This window comes from Danio rerio, chromosome 15 (assembly GCF_052040795.2).
Source record: "Danio rerio strain M-AB ecotype USA chromosome 15, GRCz13ab, whole genome shotgun sequence".
Lineage (NCBI taxonomy): Eukaryota > Metazoa > Chordata > Actinopteri > Cypriniformes > Danionidae > Danio > Danio rerio.
Window position 1 is genome coordinate 35,102,440 of NC_141035.1, and position 23,191 is coordinate 35,125,630.

Sequence of the window (23,191 nt, forward strand, 5' to 3'; positions counted from 1 at the left end):
AAAGCTTTCGTATCTGTAAGGAATAGAAGAACTTTGCTGGTTTGTTTTAACAAGAATTTGCACATAGATTTATTGTTCATGTTACACAATTTTTTGATATTGATTCAACAAATATGCCTAGTCTAGCAGCCTACTTTTTGGAGACAGTATTGACACAGACTTTCTTCTTAGATAAGAAATATTATATGTAATTTGTACTTTCATATGTCAAGCATGAAAACCTTTTTAAAAGTCTAATACTGTATAACTTCCCGCTAATATGTTAGAATGTGTCTTGTCTTTTTGAGAAATATATTATAATTATCTCTAATATTTTTACTTTAATACTATGATTAATATAGTATTTACATAGATTTTTATGTTGCCAAACCCTGTTTTATTCACAGCCGTAAAACCCACAGTTGAATATTAAAGGGATAGTTTACCTCAAAATAAAATATTCTGTCATTTACTCACCCTTGTCTTGTTCCAAACCTTTTATAGCTTTTGTTGTTCTGTTGAGCACTAAAGAAGATACTTTGAACAATGTTGAAAACCTGTAACCATTGACTTCCATTGTAGGAAAAACAAATACTATGAAAGTCAATGGCTTGCAACATTCTTCAAAATATCGTCTTTTGTGTTAAAGTATGAAAACCTTTTCAAAAGTATAATATAACTTCCCCCTAATATATGGGAATGTTTCTTGTCTTTTTGAGAAATATATTTTAATTATTTTTAAATGTTTTTACTTTTATACTATGATTTACTTAGTATTTACATTTTTTTTTTTTTTATGTTGCCAAGCCCTGTTTTATTCAAAGCGCTTTATACAGAGGAGACGCACTATAATACACTAAAATTCTATTAGTTTGTGGCAAAGTCCAGGTCAAAATAAGTACATTTATGCGGTTTTATTGTTACATAATACACAAAATAAAGAAATGAATAATATTTCATCCGTATGTTGACATCTCATTTTACCAAAAGTAGTTTGAATCTTTAAATTGACATTTATAGATTTTTGCTGATAAATGTATGATGATTAAGCTATAACAATTCAATTAATCCAGTAATATATCCTAACTATTTGTTAGTATCTCTATTCTCTTTGTTAGCATTAAAAATGTGGTTTTCTAACTGTAGAAATCAATCATAAATATTTAACGAGATATAGAGTGAGGCGTTTTATGATTGATTGCAAGTAGACAACACAAGAATTCTAGCAGCCGATGAGTTTGAAACATTTCCACCGTATTAACTCGTGATTAAAAGTGCCAAACTGAAACTGAAACATTCTCAATTGTACAAAAAAGCGGGACATTTCTGACTTTAACGTTGGTGGTTGTTAGTGTCGGCTAAGTTTGGTAAATACCCATTCATGTGGTACTTTTTCTAAAATCTAAACAGGGATGACACATGCTCGCTTGCGTCTGAAACAAGAGGTGACGAGTTCTGGGCGTGAGCTACAGGTAAAGAGAGCAGACGATTGCAACATCAGTCTTTCTTCCGCAGGACGGCTTAACGTTACTGTCCATTTACCAACAGCCCCGTGTGACTGAAACATGGAGCATACGTTTCTCCTATGGAGTATATAGCGAAAGTTTATTTGGGTTCATCAGACGGTCGTTGGATACATCTTAAATGAGTAAGTTTTTAAATTAATTTCAAATGCTAAAAAAGTACCACGATGACAGGCTACCATAAAAAAATGTCATGGACTAACATTGTTAATGTAATATATCACTTTGTAGCACAATTGAAATCGCATAAAAATATATACAGTATATATGTGTACGCATAACATAATGGTTGTAGGCTAGATGTGAATGCAATCATCATACGGTTTTTTAAAGCTTCAAAACATGAATGTGTGAAATTATATTTTGGTTTAGTCTTACAAAAATGCTGTGAAAGTATCATGGTTCTGTGGTGAGCACATATAAAACCCCGTTTCTACAGATATATTAATGTATAACATTTTTTGCAACATGCTTATTGTGGTAGTCGTTTCATGAGAATGTGGTATCAAAATATAATAATTTCCCTCCTAAATATGTTTGTAAAGGTACATTTTATTTACAAATTCACTTCAAGAATGCCTGGCACTCCATACTAGTATCATTCAATGTTACTAATATGTAATTATGTAACATTTGACAATCTTTTAAAAACATTTCATATTTTCATTGTCCTGCTCTTGTTATCTGCTCAGCAATTCTTAGGACCTCGAGTTTCTCCATTAACTTCCCTACCCTACCGGTCCTTCCCTTTTCAGCTAGGCAGCAGCATTATTAAACATACTGTAAAAGAGACAGCTTCCATATGCTTTCATTTTCCACATTCTTTGTTAATTATTGACCTAATGTACCCTAGCTAACTTTAATTAACAATAACCACTGCAGTGCTTCATTTTCACACACTTCATTTTCAATTCTTTTTTTTTTCTTGTAAATTTTTTTATATGATTTAAAGGGTCTAAGCTATCATGAACTAATAATTACCTGTTGAAGTATTATTAACTAAGGTAAAAAAAAATAAATAAAAAAAAAACAGCACCTGCATATATTAACATCGTTTTTAATACAGTTACCAAGTTGGTGGTTAATTCCGCTGTGGCAACCCCAGATTCATGACTAAGCCAAAAAGAAAATGAATGAATGAATAAATAATAGTGTTTCCATATAGATTCATTACTTGTTCTTTCTTTAAAGGAATGATGCAGAAGTGTGTTTGCAAGTGACATCCGAACCATGACTCCACCACCACCACCACCTCCTCCGCCGCCTCCTCCTCCTCCACCACCCCCTCCACCTCCTGCCCCATTCCCTGGTGGCGGCCAATTCACAAGAGGTCCAACACGGGCTTCTACAATGCGTAATTTTAATTGGGAGCCCATACCTAAGAACAATGTGCTGGGCAAAACTAACATCTGGACTGAGAAGAACAGGGAGTTTGAGTTGGACACCAAAAGAATGGAGGAGCTTTTCAGCCGCGTCGACCAGAAACAAGTCCAGAACTCAAACCGCCGAAGTATACGCCAATCTCCAACCAATGCCCCTGGAAATGAAATGGTGAGTTCAGGTGAAATGTACCAAAAAGTTGTTTTGTACAGTGTTTTTCTAGACTCTTTTCAACAGAGGGATGCTGAACATATCTGTCTGCATAAAAGTACGTGTCACTGGGTAGGGTTTGTGATCTCAGCACTGTAGAGATGACTTTTAGTTAGTTGTAACCTCACCTTACTTAATGTATTCTGTTTATTTTGGGCTATATAATCATTACTGTAGTAATGATTACAGCGCTGAAGGTGATTCGGACTTCACATGTTATCTGGCCGAATGCAGGATGTGCATGTGGTAATAGCTAGTTTTGCATAAGCCGTTTCTTTATGGTCCGTTATCATCCATGTACTCTACTATCACAGTAATTCTTTCTTCAAAAGCAGTACCTGCAGTTGTTGCTATAAGGAGCTAATTCTACCTAATTTAACTCTTTGGGCCCTATTTTAATGATCTAGGTGCAAAGTCTAATGTGCAAGGCGCAAAAGCATTAATTGCATGTCCGAATCCACCTCTGCTATTTTAAGGATGGAAAAATACGGTTTACACAGCGCATGGTCTAACAGGGTTGTGCTTATTCTCTTAATAAATTATGGGGGTGTTTTGAGCATAACGTGCATTTAAAAGTCTTATCTCCCATTCCCTTTAAGAGTCAGTTTCATCACGCCATGGAGCATTTGCTATTTACATGGATTTTGTAAGTGGAAAAACTGAATGCTTCACTAGCAAGAACAGTTAAACAGACCATCTGCAGCGTGAAGATAAAGAACGAGCCTCCTTCATTCGCCCTCTTTACTTTCTCTTTACTTTTACTCCTTTACTTTCGTAGAGTAATTAAACGGTTGAAACTCACTCCACTGAAGACATCCATTAGCCTACATATTTAATTTAAGCCCCTTTCACACATACAGACCTTTCCGGAAAATTGCCGGCAATTTATGTATGTGTGAACAGGTGTGAACTTTTTGAAAATACCGGTAAGTTCGTTCTGGCTATTTTCCGGAAAGAGAAGTTGTAACATTACCGGCAATTTGCCGGAATGCTGCGCTGTGTGAATGCAGATGGAAGATTGCCGTAATAAGCGCGTGCATGTCTAGAACATGCTGACGTGAAACGTCTGCTTAAGCCAATCACAACAGTCAGACGCATTTACGTCCGCGTGGTTTGTGAGAATAAAAGCCTTTGAATATTTTTCCAGACACATTTAGCTGCTAGAAGATAGTCAGGTCACGTTTATATGTTCTTCTTAATGCCAACTGTGTAAATAATCATCGATGAGATGCTTATGATAAGCCGTTGTTTGTTTACCTTCAAGCTTTGCGTGTGCCTGTGAAACAGCCTGTGAGCGCCTGCACACGCACATATTATGAACATCTCAACATGCGAAAGTGATCCTGCGAAAGTTGTTCACAATATTGATCATCCACAGAGTTTGTAATTTAGTCAAATGTTTACAAATACAAGCGCAGCCGTTTAAAGCTCATTTGTGGTGAATGATGTCAGATTTTACCGGTATTTTGGAATGGATGTGTGAATGCTTTTTTCCGGAAAATTTCCGTAACGTCCTCGCCTGTGTGAACAGCGCTTTTTTGAATATACCGGTAAAGTTGTTCTGGAAATTTTCCGGATATTTACCGGTATCACTGTGTGAAAGGGGCTTTAGTTTGATATGTGCAAAGATTTGTTTAAAAAATATTTCTAAATTCAGTTCTAATTTCTAGCAAACGAATAGATGAACAATAATAACAAAGGTCCCACTTTATATTAAGTGGCCTTAACTAATATGTACTTACATAGGAAATAACAGTTTGTTGCAATGTACTTATTGTGTAAATACATGTATTTACTATGTACTTATTCTTGATTAAATACATGTATGTAACTACATCTGTATTTAACTTTTGTAATTACATTTTTAAATACACTGTTGACCATCCCTTACACCTTAACCCACCCTTAAAACCTACCCATGCCACAAAACCTGTCCATAACCCAACCTCTATCCCAACTCAAAAGCACCACAAGTGTTCTCAAATACATTATAAACACAGTAAGTACATTGTATTTATTTTTTTTATTGTAAGTACATACTAGTTAAGGACACTTAATATAAAGTGGGACCATAACAAAGTGAGGTCAAAAAATACCACAAATAATAAAGATGCATACAGTACGTCTCCAAAACCCGACAGGTGGACAAATCTAAACTTGTTTTTATTCAAACATATATAAATATACATATAATAAATAAAACTTATCATAATAGTAACATTATAAAAATGCAAATTGTCATGAATGAGCTGAAAAAGCTCCCCGAGATGAAGCATGGAGGCAGTGGTCTTTATATTTGTATGATAGGGCCCTTTTATTTAGTGTTTTTTTTTTTTTTTTGGTGTAACCAAATGGATTTAGTAGACCTAAGCTAACATGAAATAAAACATAGTAAATAAAGATGAATAAATATTTAAAGAAATGCATTGCTCATTGTTAGGTCATTTTAGGTAACTAACTAATTGAAACAGATTGTGAAACAGTCACGCTTCACGCTAAAGAGAATTGGGCACCTTTACCCCTTCATGTGAACTAGCAAAATGAGGGGTAAGGGGAAGGGCCAAGGGTTAGAATTGGGATTGGGTCTATATTTGTCATTATCATTTTACTTTTTAGAAAGTTTGTTTCATTACATGTTAAAATCAACAAAAGATGGTTAGGTAATGTTTACCGTTTTTTTGTTGTATCATATTGTAAACAATGTTTTATTTGCTTGTTTAAACACTAACTTCTGCCAAAGAAACATAATACAGAACTAACTAGTAACTATTAATATCTATCAGATGGTAAAAAATAAGTTTTTAGTCTGATTTTTAACCGGGGCCTGTGTGTTTTCCAGAAAAATCCCATGTTTTGAGTCATTTGGAAAGTTTTTAGTTTTTTATTGATTTACTCATGATTCATAAAGCCAGAAAAAACATCCTACAACTAGATTGAATGTAACTTTCTCTGCAAATATTACTTACAGTCATTCAAAAGACAATGCTGTGACATTCATGCACTTTCCGCTTGACTATGTCTGTCCTTTGATCTGAGCTCTTTTTAAAGGTGGAGGCATTTCTTCTTTTCTGTAAGTGTTTACAAAAGGCGGACTCCACAAATATGAACTAACTTACATTTGGAAAAACACTGTGATGCACAACAATTTTACAACAGTTGAATCACATCATCACAACATTCTGGTGATTGTTCTTAAAGCAAGAAATGAATGGCCACGGTTGTTGTATGTAAATCATCATTCATTAATCATAGCTGAACAAGGATAAAACAATAATACAACCTGTGAACGTGTGTGTAAACAGAAGGTAATAATCTAACTAAAAAATCAAACTGTCCAAATAATGCTTTTTTTCTGTTGCCAGGTGTCCATTCTCAATGCCAAGAAGAGCATGAACATTGGTATTTTCCTCAAGCAGTTCAGAAGGTGAGTGTGTACCTTGATGAAGTATTAATGAAAGCTCTCCATTTCAAACAGATTTTAGGGTGGAAACGTACAGGAGTCATGCCGATAGATTGCTCACATGTCTCTGCAAGCCAAATGAATTTTTTTTCCTGACAACATCAGGCAGCCCATATCTTTTTCTGCCAGAGTACAGGCATGGAGATAAGATGGGCTTTGCATTATTCCCATCATCAGCAGTTCTCTTAATCATACAGTGTTTCTCATCGGATATTGATTAGTTGATTGTGACAGTTCAACACGTGTTGCTAAATACATCAGTTCAACAGCTAGAGCTTGCCAGACCAGTTTTAGTGCGAGTGTATACCTCTTAAAAAAGCAAGATGGGGCTTGTCTAGTTCTGGTATTTTTTATGTTTGGCCAAGAAGTGGAGATTAAGTGCATGAAGCAATCAGAGCAAGGTGAAGTGTGACTCAGAGTGTGGAAGTCAATGCTCTGGCCACTTCCTCTGTTACGTTTTTAATGATGGACTACTGGATGTGTCACTTACATTAGAGAACAATGTTCAAGTTTGAATTGACTTTTACAGAGGATATGGTGTTTTTAAAACTGTTTTTAAACATTCCCCCATTGACTATTGGTGAGACTAAAACAGGTAGTCCCACCCCCCAAACTCACGCCATTGGTTGAGTCACTCACTGTTGCTGTGTTGAACTGCTCAAACAAACAATGTTGATATGCCACAGAACTGCAGAATTTACACTTCTGAGAAATGAACCTACTAATGTGTGTTGTCGCTACACATTAAAGGAATGGTTCACTAAGGTTTCGTTTAGCTATGTGAACATAAACAACATCTCTCAATGTAAAACGTGCAAAGTTTAATGCAAAGGGAGACATTGGCATTTACAGAGTTAGCTTAGCAAAGCCTACAGCTAACGAAGTTTGGGGACTACCAAAAAATACTTTCGGGCTAGTGAGGTCACAAGCACTTCAGCATTCCCCATGCGCACATACCCCGCGCAGCAACATTTCGTAGCCAGAGGCGCTGTAACTCTGTAATTTAGCAGAGAAAGCTAAAATGGCATCCAAATGCAGCTATTTTCACACAGCTTGTTTTGTTTCTTTATTTTGGCTATTAACAGCTACTCTGATTACACTGCACAAAAACGTGTGCTTAAAGGCATGTGACTTTTTTTCTGGTGACGTGGAGCAGAATCACAGCACATTATGTTAGCTGACCAAGCAGAGCCTCTTGTAGACGGGCCTTTTAGAGGAACTAGGAATCATGACAGTCGTGTTCATGTTAGCTGAGTAGCTGTATATAATCAAAGTAAGATATATGAAAAAATAATTTCATTTTCTACAAATGAAGCATGGGCACACATTGCTTTGCATCTTACAAACACAATCTGGCCTTAAAAATACACAGGCCATAAAAAGACCTCCTCTTTAAACTAAGAAACTAGTGCATCGCAAATATGACAATTCTGTCATCAATACAAACTTGTACTATGGTATTTAAAAAATTTTATGGTAACCAAATGGCTACAGTTTACATATCTATTTGACCGCACTGGAAGTCAGTGGTCTATTTAGGTCTGCCATTCTTGAAAACATGTTTGCTTGTTTGTTTTTGTTTTTTGTTTACACATGGTATTAAGAATCATTTCAGCCAATGGATCTCAAGTAAAAGTAAAAATCCACTATCATCAAAGTTGATCCAATTCAAATGTTGACTGCTGCTTTCTATAAATGCTTTCACTTTTAAATCTACCTTTAACAAATAACTTATTTATTCATTATTATTATTATTTATTCATTAATATTTTTTTTTAGGTTTGTTCCTTTATTCATCAGGGGTTGCCACAGCGGAATGAACTGCCAACTCATCTAGCATATGTTTTACACAGCAGATGCCCTTCCAGCTGCAACCCAGTACTGGGAAACATTCATACACACACATTCACACACTTCTACGGGCAAGCCAATTCAGCTATAGCGCATGTCTTTGGACTGTGGGGGAAACTGGAGCACCTGGAGAAAACCCACGCCAACACGGGGAGAACATGCAAACTCCACACAGAAACACCAACTGACCCAGCTGAGTCTTGAACCAGCTACCATCTTGCTGTGAGGCGACAGTGCTAACCACTGAGCCACCGTGTCGACATTATTATTATTATTATTATTATTATTACTATTGTATAATGTTTGTAAGGAATCATGAGGGATTAAATATTCTGTATGATACTGGCAAAAATCCAGTTCCAATTTATTTCTGGTAAATCTGAGATTTTGTTACCCCTGAAATAGTGTGAGTCCTGATCCTGTGATTCTACCACTTCTAGCTCTTTCTTTTTTTCACAGGTCAGTGAATGGAATGATTGAGGACATAGTCAATGGCAGAGGTGACAAATTTGGACCTGGGAAACTGAAGGAGATGTGCAAACTGCTGCCAGAGGAAGGCGAGGTGAGATGTACTGTGGGGAAGAGGGCCAATGATACAGTCAAAACTATTAGCCCTCCTGTCAAATTGTGTTTCTTTTTCAAACATTTCCTGTGACGTTTAACAGAGCAAGAATTTTTTTCCTAAAAGATAAATTCCTCTGAAGAAAGTCTGATTTGATTTAGCTACAATAAAAGCAGTTTTTATTTTTTTTAAACCATTTCAAAGTCACTATTATTTGCCCCCTTAAGCAATATATTTGTTTCGATTGTCTACAAAACAAACCACTGTTATACAATAACTTGCCTAATTACCCTAACTTGCCTAGTTAAGCCTTTAAATTGAACTTTAATCTGACTACTAGTACTAGTAATATTAGTATATTGAAAAATATCTAGTTAAATATTATGTACTGGAATCACAGCAAAGATTTTTCGAAGCTTTGGCACTAACCGATACCATTACACAGCATTCAAGAGCCTGGTTAAAATGTAAAGCTACTCCACTTGTGTTTGTCTGGTAGATCAAAGTCATATACACTACAGGACATCACACACCGGATGCGCCGCTTAGCGTTGCGTCACGGTGCGCACATGACAGTTGAAAGTATCGCACACCAGACGGGCACATTCGCATGCTATTTAAAATTAAAATAATCAGTCGGCGCAACAGAAATATGAACAGTGTCCTGAGTCGTGGCTGGGCGCTGCCAACAGCTGCTGACCTGAGGCGCCGGTGTGTGTACCCTGATAGAAACCTATGTGTAGAATTCTAAAATGCATGGCGCTGCGTGGCGCATCGCAGAGCAATGCTTCTGGTGTATGTCCCTCTTAAGGGACCGATCACACTGAATAAGATTTTTGCGTTGAAAGGCGCCTTTTTTGAATGGTTTACTAATGACTGTAAGTGTTGTGCGTGCTGCTTATGTGCCCTGCGTGCCTCGCTTTTTAACCGCCTGCTTCGCCTCGCATTTTTGCCCTTGCACGTCGTGTGCTCACAGTTGGAAAAAAGTCGACTCTGAACGGAAAAAAACGTGTTGCGCAGTCGCGTCTTTTCCATCTCCAATCAAATGAAAGCAGAGGTGGGGTTTCCGTTGAGGTGCCTGCAGTGTTTGTGTTGTCAAGACAACAACAGAGACTTTTTAGGATGAAGGAGAGACTTATGGTTGCTGTTTTGAGTAATCCAGTGCTGTACAATATGACTCACAAATCTTGAATATCACAATATTATTAAATATTAATATTACATTTATATCAACAGCAACTTTCGCAGTCAGTCAGTCAGTTTTTATTCATTTCTCGAAGGCATTTTGGTTGCATATAACACATAATTCACAAAAGCACATTATACAATTTGTTTTATTAATAGGAGTTCTATATCGAATACCAGAAGGTGGACGATAAAAACTCGTGGTGCATAGGATGGGGATCATCTGACAGAATACTCTGAGCTTTACTCAAAACTTGTCTATGGAATAACTGAGCCATGGTCATCTGCTTTCTCCCTATTATTTATGCAGCTGATTCAGACATACAAAACGCACTCTGCTTTTTTTTCTTGTCTATAAAAAGTCAGTGTGGTGTGCCTCACATTTTTTGGAATGTAAAGGCGCGTTCGTTGTGATCAACCCCTAAGGATGGCTCTAGGGCCATACATTTTTCCAAGGGGCCACATTAGACTCTGGAGTGGTTTTAGAGGGCCAGACTAATACAGTTAATCTGTAAAAAAAAAAAAAAAAACATTCAGTGAAACTATTCAATAAACATTTATAAAAACTCTAAAGTTTTAAAAAGTATTTTAAATACCAGCATCACAAAATCAACTTCATATAAATCCCACTGGGTTGTTTGTTTGATTGCTTTGCCTTAGTTTATTTTTATTCATTCAGTCATATTTTTATATGTTCAGTGAGAGAATTCTAGCCTGTTTTGGGCTGAACAAGTGCACTGAAGTCAGGTTGTATGATGTGGGTATGTGATGTAATGATCATCAATGAGAGAGGATCTATATCTGGATTTGTTATATCGTTAATCTCAGGTTGTTAGTCTACCTTTGTTGTTGTGTATTTTCATACAAAGTGTGAAGCTGCCTGTTTGGTTCCTGTCACATGACTCGTGGTTCGCTCATGGCACTCGAAAATGTTTCGATTTTTCAACTCGCTACACCTGTAAAATGTGATCGTGAGCGCAAAAGAAGCTATATGTGAAAGTCCCCTTTTGTTGGCACACAATATCAGACCTACGCATTGCAAGGCCCTGTTAGCAGTTGAATTTAAATGAAGTAAATACTTCACGCGGGCCGATCAAAGTAGTCTAGTGAGCTGCAAAATGCCCAGGTCTGCTCTTGTGTGTGTAAATTGGAGAAATTACATTTTTTTATGATCTGTTTCTTAAATTACGGTAAAAAAAAGATATATATATATATATATATATATATATATATATATATATATATATATATATATATATAGCAGCAATTTAAATTATAAACCTGAGAGCTTACTGTTCTGTGTTACCTGTTTTTTTCAGGTTCGTCAGCTTCGTGATTTTAAAGGAGACCCTTCAGTTCTCTCAGAGGCTGATCGGTTCATGGTGCAACTTGTCAAAGTACCTTGGTGGGTGTTTGCAACCACACGTACACACTTACACGTTTCATTAGACTGTCATTTGCACAGCACTGCTCATGCTTTATCTCCATCGTCACATATTGATAATCAATACATCACGGTGTGTTTGAAGGTCACTGCAATTTACTCTTAATGTGAGAGGACGTTAAATATGCCATCGTGATTATATTTATTTGTTTGTTTTTTCCTAGTTATGAGGAACGGTTGAACTGTTTAGTGCTTAAAGAGGAGTTCCCCCATTTTATGGATGAGGTCAGCCACGCTATTGCAGTCATGACCTCTGCTGGACGTGGTAAGATTAATAAAATTTAATAACTAAATCAGAATAATAACATCTGTCTGACTGTCCATCTGTCCGTCCGTTCGTTCATCCATTCTTTGGTTCTTCTATCTTTCTTTTCACCAGCTGTCAATCCACCCATCCATTCATCTGTCTATCCACACATCTCTCTGTCTATCCATCCATCCATTCATCCATCCGTCCGTCCATCCATCTATTCATCTTTTGTTTCATTTATCCATTCATCCATCCATCTTTTGTTTCATCCATATTTTGTACCATCCATTAATTCATCCATCCATCCATCCATCCATCCATCAGTCCATCTTTCACTTTCATCCATCTGTTCATCCATTCATCCATAATTTCATCCATCTACATGTTGTTCTATCTATCTATCTATCTATCTATCTATCTATCTATCTATCTATCTATCTATCTATCTATCTATCTATCTATCTATCTATCTATCTATCTATCTATCTATCTATCTATCTATCTATCTATCTATCTATCTATCTATCTATCTATCTATCTACCTATCCATCCATCCTTTGGTCCATCTAACTTTTTCTTTCACTGCCTTTTAATCCATCCAACTAATTGTCCATCCAATTATCCACCCATCTTTTGTTCCATCCATCCATCCATCCATCCATCCATCCATCCTTGGGTCTATCTATTTTTTTTCTTTTACTCTTTATCAATCCATCCATCCATGCATCCATCCATCCATCCATCCATCCATCCATCCATCCATCCATCCACCCATCCTTAGTTTCATCTATGCTTTGGTCCATCGTTCTCTTTCTTTGTTTATCAATCCATCTATATATCTGTCCATCCAACTTTTTATCAATAAATTTATTGATCTATCCATCTATCTAGGATGAACAGCCATCTGAATTTCTCTTTTAGTGTCTATCAATCCACCTATCCATATTTTGTTCCATTTATACATGCACCCATCCATACATCTTTTGTTCCTTCCATCTCTCCATTCTTTGGTCCATCTATCTTTGTCTTTCACTCTATCAATCAATTTAACCACCACCCACCCATCCACCCATCCATCCATCCATCCATCCATCCATCCATCCATCCATCCATCCATCCATCCATCCATCCATCCATCCACCCATCCACCCATCCATCCATCCATCCATCCATCCATCCATCCATCCATCCATCCATCCATCCATCCATCCATCCATCCATCCATCCATCCAACCATCCTGTGGTGTTTTGTTCTCATTCACTGCATATCAATCCATCTACTGTATCTATCATCTGTTTATCCATCCTTTGGTCCATCTATTTACAATAATTGATTAAAATAATGGTGACGCAGTGGCGCAGAAGGTAGTGCTGTTGCCTCACAGCAAGAAGGTCGCTGTGTCATTTGGGGTTTCTGTGTGGAGTTTGCATGTTCTCGTTGTTGCATGTTTCCTCCGGGTGCTCAAGTTTCCCACACAGTCCAAAGACATGTGGTACAGGTGAATTGGGTAAGCAAAAATTGTCCTTAGTGTATGTGTGTGAATGAGAATGTATGGGTGTTTTCCAGTGATTGGTTTACTGTATAAGTTGGCAGTTCATTCTGCTCTGGCAACCCCGGATTAATAAGGGGACTAAACTAAGGGTTGGCTAAATTGTCCGTAGTGTATGAGTGTGAATGAGTGTGTATGGATGTTTCCCAGAGATGGGTTGCGGCTAGAAGGGCATCTGCTGTGTGGAACATGTGCTAAATAAGTTGGCAGTTCATTCTGCTGTAGCGACACCATTTTAATAAAGGGACTAAGCCGAAAAGAAAGAAATAACGAATATAATAATAGTAGAATAACCATAATAATATATAGATAGATTTTTATTAAATACATATGCATAATAATAGTAAATGAATATTATTAAATTAATATATTATATCACAGTATGTAGTTAATAGTACATTTTATAATTATTTTATTTATTAATATAATAATTATTACTAATATGTATTACTCGTTTGATTGTTTTTTTTAGAAATGTGTAAATTCATATTAATAGAGAGATACACAGACGGACACACACACATACACACACACACATGGATACAAACACAAAAATGTTTATATTATAAGCTAGTCATTCTTTTCAATTATTCCTTTTGAATGAAAATAACAGTTGAATCATTCAAATTGCCTTAAAATACTGTAATACTGAATGATTGCATAATTATATAATTCATGACTATGTTTATTAAACTTTAAAAACCTATTAGTGCTGTATTACCAGCAATATTTTTGTATCACTGACTATTTCTAAAAACGATTTCAGTATTCTGTTAATTGATTGAATTCTGTTGGAAATGTTTTATCTGTTTGTTTGTTTTTACTTCATTTTTTACACTTTAAAACGTTAATCTTTAATGGTAGGACTTTAGTATAATTTTTTTATCACTGAGTAACTATTTTAGTTTCTTTAAAAAACTTGAATTTTTGTTTTTATTTAGATAAACTTTATTTTATTTAAAAGTTTTATTAATTGTAGTTTTTCTTCTTTTATATATAGTTGTTTATTTTGGATTGTCATTTTAATTTATGAAAATGAGAAATATTTGCATTTGGCAGGTTGCTAAATTAGGTTTAAGAGTTATATTAGATTTATTATAAGTAAAAAAAATAATCATTTTAGTTCCATAGATTTAGATAACTATAATAACCCTACATGGTTTTACTGCAATTACATGCACTTTGCAATTACATGAGTATGTTTCATTTAATTTCATTCAACTGATGTATGAAATGATTTCCAGAACTGTTGGATTGTGCTGATCTCCATTCAGTCATTCGCCTGGTCTTAAAAACGGGCAACTACATGAACTCTGTGAGTACAATCATGCACTACTGAATCTTGTTATGCTTGTTGAAAATGATTAAGGTTGGTTAACCTCAAATATTGCAATGCACTGCATATGTGTGTGTGTGTTTAGATTGTCATGAGATACTAATCTTTCTGTCTTCACTCCCACCAGGGAGGCTACGCTGGCAGCGCCGTGGGCTTTCGCATAACATCACTACTCAAACTAGCGGATACCAAAGCCAACAAGCCTGGAATGAACCTTATGCACTATGTTGTGATGGTAGCATTGATGTTTAATATCATATTGTGTTTTCAGAGCTGCGTAAGGCACTGTATTTCTATTTCAATTTGTTTCTCGTGTGTTTTGTATTTCAGCAAGCCCAGAAAATTGATGCAGCGCTGCTGAAGTTTCCAGAGCAGCTACAAAACATTGGGGATGCAGCGAGGTAAGCTATTGCTCTTTGAAACCTTCTGTTTTATCTCATTTTTTGTTTGTAGCTGTATATAAAATGCTCATAGTGCAAACATTTGGAGCTAAAATTATTTTAGGTCCATTTTAGTGTGCTTCGTATGGTTCAAAGGTGAAATGGGGTTTAAATAACAGTTTATATAATAGAAGAATACGTACAGTATTTAAAACAGATTTACTGATGATGTATTATAAAACTATATATTACTATATAACTATTATATAAATTTTAATTTGAAATCTTTATACTTTACTATCTTAAAAACACAATTTTTAATTAAATTAAAAAAGAATATTATGTAAAATGAATCTTCTGTGTATTTTTATTAATGTGGGCCATCTTTAAATATGGGCCATCATTACTGTGAACATTCACATATCAATAAGTCTTCTGTGTAATCTCATTCATTATGTTGTAGCTGCCTGAATATAAAAATGCACAAAAATTACGATAAAAATTGCAAATATCTGGAGCTAAAGTTATTTAAGCTCAATATTTGTGTTCTTTATATGGGTCAAAGGTGAAATGGGGTTCATATAACTGTTTATATAATATAATTTAGAATAGGATTTATTAATAATGTATTTTAAAAAACTACATTTAAGGACTAAACATTATAAAAATTATCATTTGAAATCTTTATACTTAAATAATAACACACTTTTTTATTTTTAATAAAAAAATAAGACCATTATGTAATATGAATATTCTGTGTATTTTTTATTAATAAATACAGGCTATGTGTACTTTTATATTTCACAAATATATCTGTTACACTGAAAAGTTCCTTAAATTACCAATAAGTCTTCTGTTTTATCCCATTCATTATGTTGTAGCTGGATATAAAACTGCGCATATTACAAAAATCTGGAGCTGGAGTTATTTTAGCTCCATTCTAGTGTTCTTTATATGGATCAAAGGTGAAATGGTGTATATACAGTTATGTCCATAAATATTTTGACATCGACACAATTCTAACATTTTTGGCTCTAAACACCAACACAATAGATTTGAAATGAAATTAACAAGATGTGCTTTAACTGCAGACTGTCAGCTTTAATTTAAATATTTCATTTAATATTGAATATTTACATCCAAATCAGGTGAATGCTGTAGGAATTACAACAGTTTGCATATGTGCCTCTCACTTGTTAAGGGACCAAAAGTAATTAGACAGAATAATAATCATAAATCAAACTTTAACTTTTTAATACTTGGTTGCCAATCCTTTGCAGTCAATTACAGCCTGAAGTCCGGAACGCATAGACATCAGATGCTGTGTTTAATTTTTTGGTGGTGCTCTGCCAAATTGTTCCAAACAGATATTTATGGACCTAACTGTATAACAATTTATATAAAAGAAAAATACACATTTATAACAGGAGCTATTAATTATGTATTTAAAAATATATATTTAAGAACAAAATATTATAATTATCATTTGAAATCTTTATACTTAACTATACCTATGAATATTCTGTGTATTTCTTTCATCAATAAATACAGGCCATCATTACTGTGTACTTTCATATTTCATAAATATATCTGTTACACTGATAAATCATTTGAAACATTAAAGTACTCACTTAACCTGCATTTCATATGCTTTTCTGCATATACACTGCAAAAAATGCTTTTCTTGCTTAGAATTTTTGTCTTATTTCTAGTCTAAATATCTAAAATTTCTTATATCAAGAAACATTTTCTAGACAAGCAAAACAAATTGTCTTGTTTTTAAAAATAAAATGCCAATATTAAGTGAGTTTTTCCTTAAAACAAGCAAGATAATCTGCCAATAGGGTAAGCAAATTAATCTTGTTTTTTTCTTATGACGTAAGATTATTTTGCTTAACCCATTGGCAGAATATTTTGCTTAACTCACTTAATATTGGCATATCATTTCTCAAAACAAGACCGTATGTTTTGCTTGTCTAGAAAATTCTTCTTGATTTAGGAATTGGTAGATTTTGGACTAGAAACAAGACAAAAATCTAAGTAAGAAAAGCATTTTTTTGCCGTGTATAAAATGACATATTTCTATTCAGCCTTAATTTATGTTTATTTTATTACAGTACTTTCGGTAATATCCGTTAGTGGCCATAGTGATGTTTCTAATATTCCTGTTTTTATTTTTAGAGTTAGTTTATGCTCTAACATTTCATTTATTATATATTTTTTGATGTTTTGACTTTAGTAAAAAAAACACATTTTAATAGTTGTATTTATAGTTAATGATACTGACTTTAAAAATAAAATGTGTTATTAACAATTCTCAATAATGTTAATATTATATGAAATTTGAAACGCAGTCATTTTCTTTTGTATGTTTGGTTTAAAAGACTTGCAATAGATCTATAACGGTTCAATTGCTGAGCTCAATAGCAATACATGATGAAAAGCCAGAAATTAGTGGAAAAATATTTTCTGTCTTCGTCAATACAGGATTCATAAGCAGGAAATTGAGACTGATTTCCAAAAGGAAATAAGTAAAGTCCAGAAGTCCAAGGAGAATGCTAGTAAACAGCCGGATCTGGAGGAACAGATGAGGGATTTTCTGCAGGTGAGGAATTTTATACGTCAACATTCTTCAAGAGTTTACCTGTGAATATGAGCAGGCATGTTTTGCTTTTAACTCTTTAGTTTCCAGAAATGCTAAAATACTACATCATTGCATTCACCAAACTGCATGAAATGCTAATTTCTAAAGAAGTTTAATTTCTGAAGAGTCCTTCCATCTATCTTTTCCTTTGCTTTTTTAGAATGCAGAGACACGAATACAGGAGATGGAGGAATCCTTCAAGATGCTTTCAGCCGTGAGTGATTCAGTGGCACAGTATTTCTGTGAGGACCCTACTCAGTTCAAACTAGAGGAGTGTTGCTCCATTTTCTACTCTTTCTGTGAGAAGTTCAAACGAGCAGTCCAGGTAATTCCCCATCTAAAGATATTACACTTAAGTGGTTGTAAACTTTAATGAATTTCTTTCTTCTGTTGAATACAAAACAAGATGTTCTGAAGAATGTTGAAAAACATGTCAAAAAACAGCCTTTGACGTCAATAGTAGGAACAAAAAATACTATGGTAGTCTACAGCCCCTTTCACACATACAGACCTTTCTGGGAAATTACCGACAATTTTCTGGAAAGGTCTGTATGTGTGAACGGGCCCTTTTTGAAAATACGGGTAAACTCGTTCCGGCTATTTTCCCGAAAGAGAAGTTGTAACATTACCAGTAATTCGTCGGAGTGCTGTGCCAGAGACTGCATTCACATCTAGAACGCGATGTCTTGAGATGTCTACTTTGGCTCAGACACATTCAAATCCACACTTTTTATAAAAATAAAAGCCTTAGAATATTTTTCCAGACACATTTAGCTGCTAGATGTTAGTCAGATAATGTTTATGTGTTCCTTCTTAATGCTAACTGTGTAAACAATTATTGAAGAAATGCTTATGATACCCCTGAAACCCCTGTTTGTTTACCTTCAAGCTCTGCTTGACGCGTGCACGTGAAGGAGCCGGTGAGCGACATCACACACATATTATGACTAACTCGACATCTGAAAGTGTTCCTTAATATGTTTTTATATAAGTTGTTTACAATACTTGATTCCACAGAATTTGTAATGTAGACAATTGTGTAAACATTTAATCGCGGTTCACGTTTCTGCCTTTGGATGTCTCACAAAGCATCTGCATAAATGCTAAAACTTTAAATAAAAGTAAAACCATTTCTATGTTTACAAATACAAGCGCTGCTGTTTATGGGTCATTTCTGGTTAATGATGTCAGAATTTACCAGTATTTTGGAATGGATGTGGGAATGGTTTTTTCTGGAAAAATGATGGAACGTCCGTGTCTGTGTGAACACCTTTTTTATGAATTTACCGGTAAAGTCATACTGGAATTTTTGGATATTTACCAGTATCACTGTGTGAAAGGGGCTAATGGCTGTTATTCTTAAGTATTTCTTCTTCGGGTTCAGCAGAAGAAAGAAAATCAAACAGTTTTGGAACAAGTGGAGAATGAGTAAACGAAATTCATTTTAGAGTGAACTATCAGAAATTAGGGAAAAAAATTAACAGGGGGGCTAATAGTTCTGACTTCAACTTTACATATATATATATACAGTATATATATATATATATATATATATATATATATATATATATATATATATATATATATATATATATATATATATATATATATATATATGGTTATATTTGACTTTAGAAAAGGTGTAAGAACTATGTTTACATGTCCTCTCTCTGCTTTAGGAGAACCTCGATCGAGACATACTGGAAGTGAAGCGCAGGCAGCGAGAGGGTTCTCAAAATGCAGCCAAGCGACGCTCCACTGCCACCTGCTCCTCACGAGACAAGGACATTGAAGGAGCTGCTTTGGAGTCCATTCTACAGAGGTTCAACAGTCGCCAGTCCCGTCGCAGAGCAGGAAATGCTTCACCCACACTAGGGAACCTTACTGACATCCTCCAGGAAAATCGTCCCGCTGACAGGGCGGTCAAAAGAGACAGTTGGATCAAAGGTGCCCTGCAATCCTCTGTGATCAAGGAGAGCTTTGAAAGGGAAGAGATGCCTAAAAACCCACAGATTACAATCTCAAGCCCGGCGCATGAAACCCCCAGTACCCCCAATTCCACAGTCAATCAGAGACTCTCGGTAACAACAGAGCAGGATGAGGATGATGTTCAGACTGAGAAGGAGGTGCGCAATATGAGAGAGGTGTCAAGGAAAGTTTTACAATACCAGTCTAGTAAAAGCAGCATTTCATCTGGCGAGGCCCTTTCACCGCTCCTGTCTCCACGCCAGACATTCTTCCAGGAAGACAGAAGACAGCTGCTCATAGTAGCCATAGAAGAAAACACTGCAAACTCCAGCTCTCTGTTGCAAAACAGCCAGATCATCAACCGCCGGCACACGATCTCACTTCCCGAAGCCAACTGTGGAAACGCCAGCCAAGAGGACATATTCGTGCCGTGCAATCTGAATGCATCTCCGGCTCCCTCTATAGATGCTATTGGGAAGGTGAAATCTTTGGATAGTGCTATACTTTCCACACAACAGAACTCTACTGTTAAAGACTCCAATTCTCAAAACGAATCACAATCCACTGAATCACCACAATTAGAAAAATCAGAGGCAAAGACTGAAGACACAGTGCCTAACATGCAGTTTAATGGTGGGAAAAGAAACAGCCAGACAGTATCCTTTAAAAGTGCTAAAGAAGGCTTTAGCTTTATGTCTTTATTTAAGCGCTGGAGGGAAAAGGACAAATCGAAAGAGCTTGATTCTGACAGTGTGGACCCATGATTTAAAAACATGTATATATATATTTATTCAGACATTCCTGCTGCATGTATGAAAAGCTAGTTTGGTACTTCGTGATGGATAATTTCCTTGTCACCTATTTAAAAAGCAGGAGTTTGAATGTGTGGAAAACAGTAAGTTTCACCTGCAGTGCTCTTTATGCAACACAAGGGGGCAGTACATGACATACAGTTGAAGTCAGAATTATTATTTCTAATCATAATAGTTTTAATAACTCATTTCTAATAACTGATTTATTTTATCTTTGTCATGATGACAGTAAATAATTTTTTATTAGATATTTTTCAAGGCACTATAGCATAAAGTAACATTTAAAGGCTTAACTAGGTTAATTAGGTTAACTAGATAGGTTAGGGTTTTTAAGCAAGTTATTGTATAACGATTGTTGTTCTGAAGACAGTCAGAAACAAAATTACCTTAAAGGGGCTAATAATTTTGACCTTAAAATGGTGTTTAAAAAATTAAAAGCTGCTTTTATTCTAGCTGAAATAAAACAAATTAGACTTTCTCCAGCAGAAAAAAATTTATCACGCATGCTGTAAAAATTTCCTTGCTCTGTTAAACGTCATTATAAATTAAATTCAAAAAGGGGCTAATAATTCTGACTTCAACTGTATATCAATGATTCAGACTGCACTGTGTCTCAAATTGTTCTCTTTTTTTTTTTTTTTTTTTTTGCCCATTTGTGATTCGAGTCTATTTTGTGACAGTCTGTGAACAGCATGAACCATCTGCAATCTGATCTTTTTCATTTTGATTTTGGCCACCTTAATACAGTATGTGGTCCTAAAGTTGATGTCACTACAGAAGATCAGTTTGTACCAGGGGTCACCAACCTTTTTAAAACTGAAAGCTACTTCTTGGGAACTGATTAATGTGAAGGGCTACCAGTTAGATACACACTTCTCAAATAACGAATTTGCTCAATTTACTTTTAATTATATGTTATTATTAATAAATAATGATATTCTTCCGCGAAGACACTGATCATGTTAATGATTTCTCACAATAGTTGTCAACAATGATTTAACACGGTAGGAAACAGATAAATATCAGTATGCAACACTTTATTTCTATAAATCTAAAGTATTTACATTTTAAAATAAGTACTTCTGCAATATTTTTACTAGCCACTAACAATTTTGAACACATCATGCACTACAATGTACCGTGTTTGTTCAGATGATCAATTGTGTAACAAAAATCAACTTTCAGATTTTACTGAAATTATCACCAAATCTACAACATTTTTAACATTCACTCTTTTAAACCACAGAAGTTGCTCCGAGTTTGACATTGGAGAAAGTGGAGTTTATAGTCGTTAGTCTTTGTTTTGCTTTTCAGTCTGAAAATGTCTTGTTCTCCTAATCAAAAAATGTATAGATCTAAACAAGGCTTCGGTTGCAGTTTTTTGAGGGGTTTTCACAGGTCTCGTGAGAAAAGACTGCTGTTTTTACAAACTGTCCTTTAATTCACTGTAAATTCCTATTACTAGAAACCTGCAACCAGATAGAAGAAGCTGAAACTCTGAGTGTAGAGGATGAGCAGTGTCACTTAAGATTTAATTTGTAATTCTCTTTAGCTGCCTGGTGTACACAGCCTCTAGATCTAGATAGCCTCTTACTGGACCAATTAACTATTTGTCTCGCTCTGCTGTCCCCATATGAAGAAAAAAAGAACTCTTTCTCCTATTCACTCTGGAAATGATCTGCCATTTCCTGCCATGTTCCTGCACCCGCAACCATTGCTGTGGAGACCGGCTAGCTCTGATCTAATATGAAATGTTTTTTAAAGTTTATATATATATATATATATATATATATATATATATATATATATATATATATATATATATATATATATATATATATATATATATATATATATATATATATATATATATATATGTCATTTTTAAATTTACAATAATGCAAGTGTGATTTAAAAAGAATAGCTTAAAAATTATAAGATGTAGCTTACTGGTAAGTGGTGCTATGGTGAGCTATTTATAGAACAGGCTACCTGGTTTGGTGACCCCTGGTTTGTACAGTGCATGTCTATATCAGGGCTGGCCAAACTTTTTCATATAATTGGTCAGAAACCAAATATTATTATGAGCAGTGGGCCGAAGAAAAATAAAAAACTATATTACATTAAAGTTGCCTTGGATAATTTCCTAATTTATTTTGTAATATTTAAAAATAAATAACAAAACATTACTTTAAATGACATTAATTGTATTAACTAATGCAGTATAACTTTTAAAATTATAAGCATAACAGTGAACAGTGGAGTTCAATGCTGAATACACTATTCAAGCATCTGCCTTTGCATTGATTTGCTCCCTAAAGTCTCTGCATTGTCCTCCATTCACCAGTTGACAGTATACGTACATTTAAACTAAATCTGATGTATTTACAATATTTAATCGAAAGATTTAATTTCAGTTAGCTTTTAACAATAAAACAAACAAACAAAAGGTTGCATTAGATTTGAAATGACGATCTCTAAACCATCTCCATCATTCTTTCTCTCTTCTGGGAGATTTAAATCAAAGGTTACCATGGATCAATTTTGGCCTGAGGGCCCTAGTTTGGCCACCTCTGGTCTATACACAGTACATATAGTCAGCACCTTTTATCAAAATTGCCCTAAAACTACTGAACAACACAAATTCTTGTCTTATT

General features: G+C 34.9%; 1 protein-coding gene across 3 annotated transcripts; it reads left to right on the plus strand.

Moving 5' to 3' along the window:
• The first annotated feature begins 597 nt into the window (after positions 1 to 597).
• fhdc4 (FH2 domain containing 4) lies at positions 598 to 21,483 on the plus strand. 3 transcript variants are annotated; one of them, XM_087284383.1, is made up of 13 exons: positions 598 to 1,451; positions 1,528 to 1,627; positions 2,694 to 3,053; positions 6,455 to 6,516; positions 8,863 to 8,965; positions 11,470 to 11,555; positions 11,759 to 11,859; positions 14,639 to 14,709; positions 14,858 to 14,965; positions 15,061 to 15,131; positions 17,598 to 17,715; positions 17,915 to 18,079; positions 19,434 to 21,483. In XM_087284383.1, exons 3-13 carry the CDS (start codon positions 2,733 to 2,735, stop codon positions 20,484 to 20,486), a joined length of 2,259 nt encoding a protein of 752 aa, XP_087140509.1. In that variant the 5' UTR covers positions 598 to 1,451; positions 1,528 to 1,627; positions 2,694 to 2,732; the 3' UTR covers positions 20,487 to 21,483. The 3 variants fall into 3 exon arrangements, 2 of the variants coding, with proteins under 2 accessions (XP_087140509.1, XP_087140508.1); XR_015509630.1 differs by lacking the exon at positions 598 to 1,451 and having other exon boundaries at positions 1,514 to 1,627; positions 19,434 to 20,877; positions 20,928 to 21,483; XM_087284382.1 differs by lacking the exon at positions 598 to 1,451 and having other exon boundaries at positions 1,514 to 1,627.
• The last annotated feature ends 1,708 nt before the right edge of the window (positions 21,484 to 23,191 follow it).

Coding starts and splice junctions, on each gene's coding strand:
- fhdc4 (XM_087284383.1), top strand. CDS start 2,733: ATGACTCCACCACCACCACCACCTCCTCCGCCGCCTCCTCCTCCTCCA. Junction 8,966..11,469: donor TGCTGCCAGAGGAAGGCGAG/GTGAGATGTACT, acceptor TGTTTTTTTCAG/GTTCGTCAGCTTCGTGATTT. Junction 15,132..17,597: donor AACATTGGGGATGCAGCGAG/GTAAGCTATTGC, acceptor TCGTCAATACAG/GATTCATAAGCAGGAAATTG.